The sequence below is a fragment of the Dipodomys spectabilis genome, unplaced genomic scaffold (genome assembly GCF_019054845.1).
Source record: "Dipodomys spectabilis isolate Male_0828 unplaced genomic scaffold, ASM1905484v1 ptg000001l, whole genome shotgun sequence".
Lineage (NCBI taxonomy): Eukaryota > Metazoa > Chordata > Mammalia > Rodentia > Heteromyidae > Dipodomys > Dipodomys spectabilis.
This window is the reverse complement of record NW_024870678.1, coordinates 18,954,910-18,967,710: the sequence shown is the minus strand read 5'-3', so window position 1 is coordinate 18,967,710 and position 12,801 is coordinate 18,954,910. Positions and strand designations below refer to the sequence as shown.

General features: G+C 39.8%; 1 protein-coding gene across 1 annotated transcript; it reads right to left on the bottom strand.

Annotated features, from left to right (window-relative positions):
• Nucleotides 1-5,582: 5,582 nt before the first annotated feature.
• Nucleotides 5,583-12,577, bottom strand: Smlr1 (small leucine rich protein 1). The gene is made up of 2 exons (XM_042670401.1): nucleotides 12,386-12,577; nucleotides 5,583-5,774 (listed from the first exon to the last, which is right to left on the bottom strand). Exons 1-2 carry the CDS (start codon nucleotides 12,522-12,524, stop codon nucleotides 5,656-5,658), a joined length of 258 nt encoding a protein of 85 aa, XP_042526335.1. The 5' UTR covers nucleotides 12,525-12,577; the 3' UTR covers nucleotides 5,583-5,655.
• Nucleotides 12,578-12,801: the final 224 nt, after the last annotated feature.

Sequence of the window (12,801 nt, the reverse complement as noted above, 5' to 3'; positions counted from 1 at the left end):
AGAGACTGGAATGATGTATGCCACGCCCTAAAGACAACTATCAACCAAGAATACTGTACCCAGCAAAACTCTCCTTCATAACTGAAAGTCAAATAAAAACCTTACATAGCAAAGAAAAACTAAAACAATATATCTCCACCAAACCAGCCCTACAAAAGATACCTAAAGATGTCCTACACATAGAAGACCAACAAGGCACAATAAAGGCCAAGAAACAGCCCCCCAAACAGAGAATACAAGAATCACAGGAAGAACCCAGTTTGTACAGCCCCCAAGAAGGTGGATAACATGGCAGGAACTACCAAACTTCTCAGTCCTAACTCTCAATATTAATGGAATTAACTCTCCAATTAAGTGATATAGACTGTCTAGTTGGATCAAAAAGCAAGATCCTTCTATTTGCTGCCTTCAAGAGACACACCTTGCCCACAAAAACAAACATTCTGAAAGGCTGGAATAAAATCTTCCAAGCAAATGGCTCCCATAAACAGGTGGGAGTTGCAATCCTAATATCAGATACAATAGACTTCAAATTAAAATTAGCCAGAACAGATAAAAAAGGTCATTACATACTAATTAAGGAATCTCTCCTTCAGGAGGATATTACAATTCTAAATATCTATTCACCAATCAATGGAGCACCCAAATTTATCCAAGAAACACTACTTTCCCTCAAATCTAACATAGATCCAAAGACATTAATTGTTGGGGACTTTAACACACCACTATTCTCACTGGATAGATCAACCCTGCAAAAACTCAACAGAGAAACCTCAGATCTAGACCTCAGATCCACTAGACTTAACATATCTACCAAATATTTTACCCATTCTTCTCAGAAGCACATGGAGCATTCTCCAAAATAGACCAAATTCTAGGTCATAAAGCAAATTTGTCCTTTTAGAAACATTGAAATTATGGCCTGCATTCTCTCAGACCACAAGGGAATAAAATTAGAAAACACCAAAAGCCACCAAAAAAAGTCGTGTAACATGTGGAGGCTGAACAACACACTGTTGAAACACCAGTGGGTGATGGAAGAGATTAGAAAGGAAATTCAAGTGCTCATGATATTCAACAAAAGTGAACACACAAATGACCAGCTCCTCTGGGACACAACAAAGGCAGTATTCAGAGGCAAATTTATAGCTCTGAATTCCTATATCAACAAATTGGAGAGATCTGAAACCAACAATTTAATGAGACACCTGGAGCTCCCTGAAAAAGAGCAACAAGCTAAACCTCAATACAGTAGATGGAAAGAAATAATTAAAATTAAATCAGGATTAAATGAATTAGAATCCAAAAACCCATAGAGAGAATCAACAAAACAAAGAGTTGGTTCTTTGAAAAAATTCACAAAATTGACAGACCCTTAGCAAATCTTACCAGAAAAAAAAGTGAACACACCCAAATAAACTCAGAGATGAGAATGGAAACATCACCACAGAAACAACCAAGATTCAGAATATTATAAGGGAATACTTCTCAAACCTTTATGCTAATAAGTTTGAGAATCTGGAAGAAATGGACGATTTCCTAGAAAATATCTACATGCAGAAACTAAAGTGAGTTAAACCAACTTAACAGACCCATATCAAGCAATGAAATAGAAACAGCAATGAGACCTCCCATCTAAGAAAAGCCCAGGACCAGATGGATTTACAGCAGAATTCTACAAGGTCTTCGAAGCAGAACTCACACCAATACTCCTCCAACCCTTCAATGAAATTGAAAGTGAAAGTTCACTACCGAACTCTTTCTATGAAGCCATCATAACCCTCATCCCAAAACCAGGCAGGGACTCATCAAAGAAAGAACTATAGGCCCATTTCTTTGATGAACATCGATGGGAAACTTCTGAACAAAATTTTGGCCAATCAACTTCAACAACTCATCAAAAAAATCATACACCATGATCAAACAGGTTTCAGGGATGCAAAGCTGGCTCAATATACACAAATCAATTAATATAATTCATCATATCAACAAGAGCTAGAATAAGAACTGCATGATTATCTCAATAGAGGCAGAAATAGCATTTGACAAGATCCAACACTCATTTATGATGAAGGTGCTGGAAAAACTAGGAATCCATGGAACATCCTCAATATAATAAAGGCTGTGTATGACAAACCTATAGCCACCTGTAGTGGTGAAAAACTAAAGATATTTTCTCTAAACTCAGGAACGAGACAAGGATGTCCACTACCTCCACTTTTCTTCAACTTAGTATTAGAATGCCTAGCTACAGCAATAAGAAAAGATGCAAATAGGGAAAGATGAAATAAAACTCTCCCTCTTTGCAGATAATATGATCGTGTATTTAAAGAAGTCCATGGACACCACTCCAAAATTATAGGAGCTGATTCGAAACTTTGGCAAAGTAGCAGGGTATAAAATTAACCCTCAAAAGTCAATGGTTTTTCTATATACCAACAATGAGAAGAGCACAGCTGAAATCAGGAAAGCAACTCCTTTTGTAATAGCCCCACAAAAAATAAAATACCAAGGAGTTAACTAAAAAAGTGAAAGACCTCTACTATGAAAACTTGCTCAAAAAGCAAATTAAAGCAGAACTTAGGAAGTGGAAAAACCTCCCATGTTCCTGGATTGTGAGGATTAACATCGTGAAAATGGCAATACTGCCAAAGGCTATCTACAAATTCAATGTGATACCTATCAATATTCCAACCTCATTCTTCAATCCAAAAATTCATATGGAACAATAAAAGACCCTGAATAGCAAAAACAATCCTTAGCAGAAAGAATAGTGCTGGAGGAACATCAATACCAAATTTCAAACTCTAATACAAAGCCATAATAATCAAAACAGCTTGGTACTGGCACAAGAACAGACCTCAGGACCAATGGAAATAGAATTGAAGATCCAGAAATGAACCCACAGAACTAAAGCCACCTAATCTTCGATATGGGAGCTAAAAAATAGAATGGAAGAAAGACAGCCTCTTCAGTAAATGATGCTGGAAAATTTGGTTAAACACTTGTAGAAAACTAAAGCTAGGGCTGGGAAGGTAGCTCAGCGGTAGAGTGCTTGCCTTGCAAGCATGAGGCCCTGGGTTTGATTCCTCAGCACCACATAAACAGAAAAATCCGGAAGTGGCGCTGTGGCTCCAGTGGTAGAGCACTAGCCTTGAACTGAAGAGCTGAGGGACAGCGCCCAGACCCAGAGTTCAGGCCCCATGACCGGCAAAAAAACAAAAACAAAACAAAAAACTAAAGCTAGATCCTAATCACCCTGTACCAGAATCAATTCCAAATGGATCAAAGACCTCGAAGTCAAAGCAGACACACTGAAAACATTACAGGAAGGAGTAGGAGAAACTCTAGGGCTCCTTGGCACTTTGTTGAAATTTTCTTAATAGAGACCCAGAAACACAACAAATCAAAAAAAGGTTGGATAAATGGGATTGCATAAAACTGTGGATCTTTTGCATGGCAAAGGACATAGCTAGCAAGTTCAATAGAAAGCCCATGGATTGGGAGAAGATCTTCACTAGCCATAAAACGGACAATGGTCTCATATCTAAAATATAGTTAGAACTCAAGAAACTGAATCCTCCAACAACAAATCCTCAAAGAAACAACTGCACAATAAATAAGTGGGCTAAAGATTTAAAGAGTGGCCAGTAGACACATGAAGAACTGCTCAACTTCTCTAGCCACAAAAGAAATGCAAATCAGAACAACATTGAGATTCCACCTCACCCCAGTTAGAATGGCTATAATGAAGAACTCTAATAACAACAGATGCTGGAGGGGATGTGGACAGAAGGGAACCCTATTCCATTGTTGGTGGGAATGTAAACTTGTTCAACCACTTTGGAAAGTAGTATGGAGGTTCCTCAAAAGTCTCCACATAGAGCTCCCCTATGATCTTTGGGGCATTTACCCAAACGATCACACACAAGGTTATACTAAAATTATCAGCACACCTATGTTTATCACAACATTATTTACCATAGCTAAGATAGGAAACCAACCCAAATGCCCCTCCGTAGATGAATGGATCAAGAAAATGTGGTATATTTATACCATGGAATTCTCTGCCTCCACCAGAAAGAATGACATTACCCCATTTGTAAGGAAATGGAAAGACTTGGGAAAAATTATACTAAGTGAAGTAAGCCAGGCCCAAAGAAACATAAGTCCCATGGCTTGCCTTATTTGCAATAACTAGTGTAAGTCTAGGACAAGCAGAAAAGGAATCATAAGCTTTGTACATATGACCATATAAGATTCTGTTAAGTGAAATGAAGCTCAAGATAGGGACACAAGTGGTTTTTTCTTGCTTGCTTTTGTTTTTAACGTATTTAAAATGTACTATGTGATTTTTTTTGTTTCTCTTGTATGTTCTTCCCCCACAGTTTAACCCCTGTTTTCACTGTATTTGAAGTCGGTGCCCTGCATCTTCTATATACATTTTTCTAATTTGGGGAAGGGAAGAGAAATACAAAATGCTGAAATAAGGATATAGGTTAACCCATTGTAACAATGAGATGTACAAGACACTATGTTGAAAACGAACTTTACAACTTGGGGAGGGGGAGGGTGGAGTTGGAGAGGTGGGACAGGAAGGGATGGTAGGGAAAAACAAAGGAGGAGGTAAACAATGCTCAATAGGAAATGTACTCATTACTCATGTAACTGTAACCCCTCTGTACAGTGTTTTTACAATTAAAAAAGCATTTAAAAACAACAAAAAAGAAAATGCAGACGTGGTTTCATGGAAGAATTGCCAGCCTTTAGGAGAGCAGGTAGGATGGATCTTGCATATATAGGTTGTCCATACATGCTCTTGCTATTGTTGCCCTTTCCCAGATTTTGTTCCCCTGTAAAATCAGAATCAGGTGGGTTTCTATAGAATTATAGTGGGCTCTTGGCATTGGGTATATGTAGTTCCAAGAAAACTTTTTTCCATACTGAGGGTTCTTAGGATACATAGAGTTCAGTGTAGGACTACAGCTGCTTGATTCATTTTCCCCACAACACTGCTGAATTTCCCCTAAAGAAGGTTGGTTATCTTTAATAAATCTCAATTTTTTATGTTGCTATTTAAATTGAGCACATTGGACACTATTTGCTTTCTGGGAGGCTGATTTTCAGGAAATGAAAAGTAAAAAAATATTGGATTCCATGGCAATTTGAATACAACTAACTGGTGCTCATGTGGGACTGAGAGCTTTGCATCAATAGAAGAAATGTGCACATGGGAATTAAAACGGTTTTTGGGTTTGTCTGTTTTTTTTTGCAATTTTCTTGATTATTTTTTGACTGTTCTTGGTCAGAACCCTGTATAATCTGTAAATAAGTCAGGCTTATTGTAGGCAATGATGTCTACAGATTTTTATTTTATAAAATACTTTTTTCAGAGTAAACATGGTAACAGTAAAAGTTAAAAAGTTATAAGATGTCCAGTCCATTGAGAATACCCAAGTAAACCTTTATGTTCTTTGTACTTGCAGAAGCATAGCTGTAGAAGCAGAGTCTCCCAGAGGTCCTCATGGGTCCTCGACATCACTTTTCAGTGTGGTTCTGAGGAGGCATCTTAATCTTCTTTCTTTGCTGTGGTTCTAGTTTAGCAACCAACTTTTTAGCTAAATGGTTAACCATTGCTCGGTGATATGTAGATATTCATTGTGCTTTAGCCTTTGATGGGTCCCAGCATTTGTGTTTGTTCCTTTCTCTGGTACAGGAAGAGCCATCCTTGAGTTTGTATTGGCAATCAGCAATCTGCCACAGTTCTTTATTAACTAAAAAGAAAAATATCTATTAGTGATTTGGAGACAATTGAGTGTTACCGATGCCTTACAGTGTGTAAGTGGCTACTGGGCCAGCATTTCCAGCTGCGGTGGCCTTAGTGATTTAACAGAAACCCAAGTTTTCAGAGCAAGTTCTGTTCTAGATACTCTCACCTCTTCAGCCACATATTGTGGACAGATGACTACTGTTGTAATTGTTACGTGCTGAGAACAGCATATTTGGCAGATTGTGTTGATTAAGCCATGAGTGGAGGATATGAGTAAAATAGCGGCGTTACTGCTCCCTCCCCAAAATGTATTTGAGCACTTACAGTTTTTAGGCAAGCCAAATTAGTCTTACCCCTCTTACCTTTTGGCATCTTTTACTGATGACTGGCTGCTTCAACTTTTTGCAAGCTATATATTACTTAATTCCCTATAATATTACTTCAAAGTAAAGCTACTAAAATATTAAAGGGTGTTAATTGACTTTTATTTTTGACCTATTGAAACATTTTCCCAATTCCCTTTCTCTGATTCTATTGTACATTGTCTTCCTGTGAATTCTTCTTGTAGCTTCTTTAACTAGTGTCTCTGGCAGTAGCCAAATTTGATTCTCAGCTTTGAGACCTGTTCTCAACATGTTTTCTTGACCTTCACCAACACCTATGGTTAACTGATCATGCTTTTGCTTTCAAAAATTTTGTTTTCAGAATACAATTAAGCCAGAAACTGAGCTTCTAATGCTCAATAAACATATTCTTAGTTGGTTGTGTTTTGAGGCATGGTCTCTATATGTAATCCAGACTGGCTCACGATGCTCTCGCCTAAGCATCCTGAGTGCTGATATCACCCACATACATCACCATAGCAATTTCAACGTATTTATAGAACTTTCTGTCTTCCACCTCAAGTCTATGCAATTTATTTCTAGTCTAGTACTTTATAAAGCATCCACCCAGGAAACACATACTCTATGAATTCTAGGCTTCCACAAATGCTTATCTTACTCAGGAGAAAGTCCATATATTTAAGCCTGAAGATTTACTTGCCAGTATCTCTTGTGAACTTGCTGATACCAGGCATACTGCAAAGCCCTTTCATTCTAGCCATGATGGTCCCAGTTGGACACCATTCTTCTTCTTTTTTTTTTTTTGGGGTCCGGTTGTGGGGCCTGAACTCTGGGCCTGGGCACTGTCCCTCAGCTCTTCAGCTCAAGGCTAGCGTACAACCACTTGAGCCACAGCACCACTTCCGGTTTTTTTCTTTTTGCTTATGTGGTGCTGAGGAATCGAACCCAGGGCCTCAGGCATGCAAGGCAAGTGCCCTACCACTGAGCCATCTTCCCAGCCCACCATTATTATTCTTAACTTATTGATTAGTAGCCTGGACAGACTGCTATCAAAATGAAGCAGTTTCCCCAACACCAAAGAAACTCATGGATCCAGCATATGATCCCAGAAAGTCTGACTTCAGCAACTGGGTCACATTGTCTCGCATACAGGTGGTTTGCTATTTGGAAGATACTCCTTTAACATGGCCCCATTCTTAGAGTATAGACCCAGTGAAATAAGAGTGAGTTCTTCAACGACACAGCTGATCCTTCAAGTGAGTGACCGAGGTACAAAGAATAGAGGTGAACGTATGTAACTTGGATAATGAGTGAGTGAGGAAATTGAGTAGAGAACTAAGGAACAGGAAAACTCATCAATTAATAAACCCATCCTATCTAGTAGTCAAAACTCCAGGGCTTGAGTCCAGTGTAGTACTTTTGAGGTGAATGGCTCAGGGTGCTTTACTGAATTATTCTGAGACTATTTTAATAACTATCATAATGACACACATTCTTCCTTCCTGGGATATACAAGACAGAAGAATAGGAAGCTTCATCTTTGTTAAAGAGCTGGAGTTCAAACCATAGATAATTTTACTCCAATGTCTGAGCTCTTAGCAATGACATTCTGCTACATTTCAAGTTATTCTGTTCTTTCCAAAGAATTCCTTTTTCCCTTTTTGATTGCTGATGACTAAAATGCACATATGACTTTCAGTGAAAGATGCCTAGCTACCTGGTGCAATTTCAGCATTCTAGTTGTCTGTTTTAGAGTACAAGTTGCTGAAACCCTGATCTTTTTTATTTTTATTTTTTTGGTCAGTTATGGGGCTTGAACTCTGGGCTTGGGTGCTGTCCCTCTACTACTCAGCTCAAGGCAAGCGCTCTACTGCTTGAGCCACAGTGCCACTTCTGGTTTTCTAGTAGTTTATTGGAGATAAGAATCTCATGGACTTTCCTGCCCTGGATGGCTTTGAACCGCAATCCTCAGATCTCAGCCTCTTGAGTAGCTAGGATTACAGGTGTCTGGCTTGAAACCTTGATCTTGACTAATTATCTTCCCTTATTTTAGACCTATGGCTGTACAACTTCAAGGTGCTCCATAGACCCATTTTTTTGTTTGTTTTTATTGTTTTGTTTGGTCATAGGGCTTGAACTTGGGGCTTGAGTGCTATTCTCGAGCTCTTTTTTTTTTTTTCAAGGCTAGTCCTCTACCACATTGAGCCATGTCACTTCCCTAATTGTTTTTATTAATGATTATCGGTAACATTGTTGGTCCTTTTTTTTGTTATTGTTGGTTGTGGGGCTTGAACCAGAAGCACCACTTCTGGTTTTCGGAGTGGTTTTTATTGGAGATAAAAGTCTCCTTGAGGGGCTGGGAAGATGGCTCAGTGGTAGAGTGCTTGCCTTGCATGCATGAGGCCCTGGGTTCGATTCCTCAGCACCACATAAGCAAAAAGAAAAAAGCTGGAAGTGGCACTGTGGCTCAAGCGGAAGAGCACTAGCCTTGAGCTGAAGAGCTGAGGAACAGCGCCCAGGCCCAGAGTTCAAGCCCCACAACCAGGCTCTCCCCCCCCCCCAAAAAAAAGTCTCATTGAATTTCTTGCCCAGGCTGGCTTTGAATCACAATCCTTAGCTCTGAGCCTCCTGAGTAGCTAGGACTACAGGCATGAGCCACCGACACCTGGTGACATTGTTGGTCCTTTTAAAGAATGATTTGTTCTTGATCGGGGTGATGATAGGTTAGAGGCTAGGTAACACTAGAAGTTTTTGAGTGTTGGGACTCACTTCCACTTTAGGAAATGTCAGAAGGAAGGTTTGGCTATGGAAAGTTCAAGAGTCAGACCTGGGCTACTTAGCAACACAATTGACAGACTGTAGAGTACAGGATGTTAGGCAATTTTCTTTCTTCCTTGTGAGAAAATGGATGTTCTCTACTTAACTAATTAAATTTACATGTACCCTTACTTTCAGAAGCTTGAAGAATAGGGATTAATGGTGAATGATTACAGTACCTCCACTGCTCTCCCTCACATCTTAAAATGGCCCCCTAGTCTGAAAGTCTAGCATGTATATGAGACAGGCAAACTAGTTTCTTGTTTTAGATTGGAGAGCTTGGGGTTCTGTGAGCAACCAGTTAATCTGTCAATGTCCTTCTCTTTGTGTGAACAAAAACAGGAATAGTTACACTTGCTGTAGCCCTGGTTGGAAGATGAAAGACATGACATTTGCCCATCTGTTTACACTTTTTAAGTGGCTGTTGCTAAATGGAGATACAAAACTGGTGATATTTTATTTTGGGATTTCATTTGTCCTCACAAATGAGAGAGAGAGAGAGAATATTACTAATTATCCATGGAAAAATGTCTCCAGAAAGAGACATTTAATATAATATTTAAACAGTATGTTTCAGATGAGACTTGCATTGTTTTTAATGGCTGATGAATAGTCATAACAATATTATGCTGCAGGAAATGGTGCCCACACTTCGTAATCCTTACTTGTAGAATGTAAGTTCCAGGCACAGTTAAGTGAGAGCCAGCCAGACCCAAGTAGATGACAATGGAAAAGGTGGCTCATCCCACTGCAGGGGTACCAGTTAGCTGTTTAAAGGAATCTCTCTCTCTCTCTCTCCCTCTCTCTCTCTCTCTCTTTCTTGGTTGTGGGGCTTGAACTTGGGGCCTGGGCTCTTTTGCTCAAAGCTAGTCCTCTACCACATTGAACCACAGCACTAATTTCAGTTTTCTGGTAGTTAATTGTTAAAATCTCTTGTACTTTACTGAGTGGACTGGCTCTGAACTCTGGTCCTCAGATTTCAGCCTCCTGAGTAACTAGGATTACAGGCATGAGACACAAGTGCCTGGTGAGGATCCTATCTTCACTCTGACATTTATTAAAAGACATAGTAGAAAGGACAGGTTTGACTAGACAGTAGTTTTGACTATATGTAGACTAAGACCAACATCAAAAATATTCATATTTCTAACACTGCTAACTGCGGATGATGTTTGTTCAGTACCTTTTGTGATTTCTTAGAGTCAGATGACTTTTTGTCCGTCTTGAAAGTCCATAGTTAAAGTCTGCTCTGGTGTCTAATGTAATCCTCTGTTATTTGGTAGCTATGGTTTAGTTCTATACTGAAGCTTATGTGGAAACTCATTCCCCTTTGGAGAGGTATTAAGACCTCAGGACATTAAGATCCAGACAGGACCTCTAGGAAGTGATTGGGTCATGAGAACTCTGCTTCATGAGTGAGTGCATGGGTTGATGAGACCAGATCTGTTATAGAAAACAAGTCAGCCCTGCCTCTTAGAGGAGCTTCTCTTACCACGAGGTTCTTGGAACATGGTATAGTCTTCACCAAAGGTCAGGGCTGACCAGTGCTTTCTGAGCATTTTCTCCTGGACCTGCCTTCTAGGCCATCAGACCACACTTCCAAATCCAAGATGGCTTTTCCAGAGCACTTTGAAGGAATGTGTCTGACATGCTTATAATTTTAGCTATCTAGCTAGAATACTGTAAACTAATTCATGCCTACATATTATAGATGCTTTCCCAGAGATAAGGAAATCTCTACTTGGCAGTCTGTTCCAAATGCCAGCTGTGCCACAGGATTATCAGACTTATAATTACTGATGAGCAGAAGCCAGTAAAGCCTTTGAAAAGTCTTGACCTGTTCTTCGCCTCATTTCGTGCTTGATACATTTTTTTGATCTGAAAATTTTGTCTTTCCAAAGAAGCAGCTAGAGATAAAGCCCAGAAACAGCATGAAACATTCAAGTTTCTAACTGTGACAGCCGCATTGTTTTATTTCTCCCTAGGGTACTTGGAGTCAATGGGAGCCTGGGATACATGTAGCTAAGAGTGGCCACTGCAAAAACTGTAAAAGCAAATGTGCTGGGTCTTAAGGTACATGGAAGGCTGAAGGGAAGATGTAGTTAAGATTCCACACCTTTCTCATTCCCTCTCTTTTTTGGGAAGCTTTTTGTAGGGCTTAGTAGGCATGCATGGCTGGATGGCAGCATGTCCAACAGACTGGTCTTGGGCAGTGAAGGATGAATTGAGTTAATTAAGGAAAGAATTTGTCACCTATGTCCTGCAGAGTGAGGCAGATTATAACTTGGATGCATGAAAAGAGGAATGGCGGGTGAATATACCCATCTAACTATGTACAGACATGAAAACCAAATTAGCAAACTTGAGACGGGAGGCAATGGGATAAACTGAGGGAATGATGCATTGCACACATAACTTGATGTTTAACTGAAACCCTCTGTACAAGTATTTGACAAAAGCAAAAAAAATATTAACAGCTAAAATAATAACCACCCAACACGAGAGCTGTGCATCAAAAAGAGACACACAAAATAAAAGGCGACAGAGTTTTTGAGTAAGGTATAATGGAGAACTTGTGATTCTGTCATTTATTCTATGTCCCCTAGGATATCTGTATGTTCAAATTCTCATCCTTATTGCTCTGTTGCTAGACTTTAGGTTACATATCATAGTATTAGTGATTGAAGATACCTAGCAATAGCCACAAAGGCATCACATAGACTTGGCTCATCTTTGTGAAAGAGGAGGGGGTTTTCAAGCTTTTAAGTGGTTTTAATATGACCTCTTCAAAATTTAAAAATACATTGATTTTTGTTGATATTGCTAAAATAGTTGTTAACCTCTATGATATGGAGTATTTATTTGGTACAAGAATAACAGCTCATTTTTATGTTTTAATTTTACCAGAATAAAAATCTCAATTCCCTTCCCTCTCCTCCTTTCTCTTCCCCTCCCCTCCCTTTCTTTTCCCTCCACTTTAACACTATTCTCTCATCAGGAATCTATACCAAGATCGATCATCTGTCTTTTAGAGCTTTACATTTACCAAACAATGTGTGCAACACATCCTGGCTGGGAAAGAAATGTGTATGAATACACAATCATGGGTGTGTCACATGGAGAGAAACACATGGGTGCCTGTGCCAGACACGATTCATCTGTCAGAGAGAAGGTAGATCCTGAGTAGTTTAATGTTTGTGAATCTGTTCCCTTAAAAGACAGGTAAGCAACCCCTTGCCCGAACTGCCGATTCACAGTTTGTGAGGGACTTAGCAGACATTCACATCCTAGCACACAGTCTATGGAACTAAAAGGAACTTGCCCAGTGTCCCAAGAGAGGACTTAAGTTGTGTTTCTCCAGACCTCCCCAGAACACGGCGGGTGCATTGGGTGTTCGTGAGGTGTGCTGTGGGAAAAGATATCTGAGCCTTTCTGTGTGTGGCCTTGCACTTACCCTCGATCAGTTTGATCCTAAAGTAGGCAATGAGAAGGAACAGCAGCAAAGCCACAGGCAGGAAGATCCCCAAGAACAGGAACGTACCAGGAAGCTCTCTCAAAAATTCTGAAAGCGCAGAGCTCATTGCTGGAGGCATAGACTGCTGGCACAGTAGGACTCACACCTGGGACTCAGCAGCCCTGCTCAGAGTCGGCACCTGTTTTCTTCTGGGGCTCTGGCCTTTGCATGTCAGGGGAACTTTCTGTGGACTTTGCTCTGTCTAAATAGCACCATGAATTCAGACAGGACTACCGGCAGGTTACACTGTAACTCAGTTTCAAAATGTAGAGGAATAGTAAGGCAAATCCCCCAAGCCTTTGTGGAGATGAGTATTTATCTAGGAGGAATAGGACGACCCCAGGAAGCTGACATTT

Bases quoted from the DNA above. Each gene is read 5' to 3' on its own strand.
- Smlr1 (XM_042670401.1), bottom strand. From the start codon at position 12,524: ATGCCTCCAGCAATGAGCTCTGCGCTTTCAGAATTTTTGAGAGAGCTT. The intron at 5,775-12,385 runs GTAAGTGCAAGG...TTTTCTTTTTAG, and splicing joins TAGGATCAAACTGATCGAGG to TTAATAAAGAACTGTGGCAG.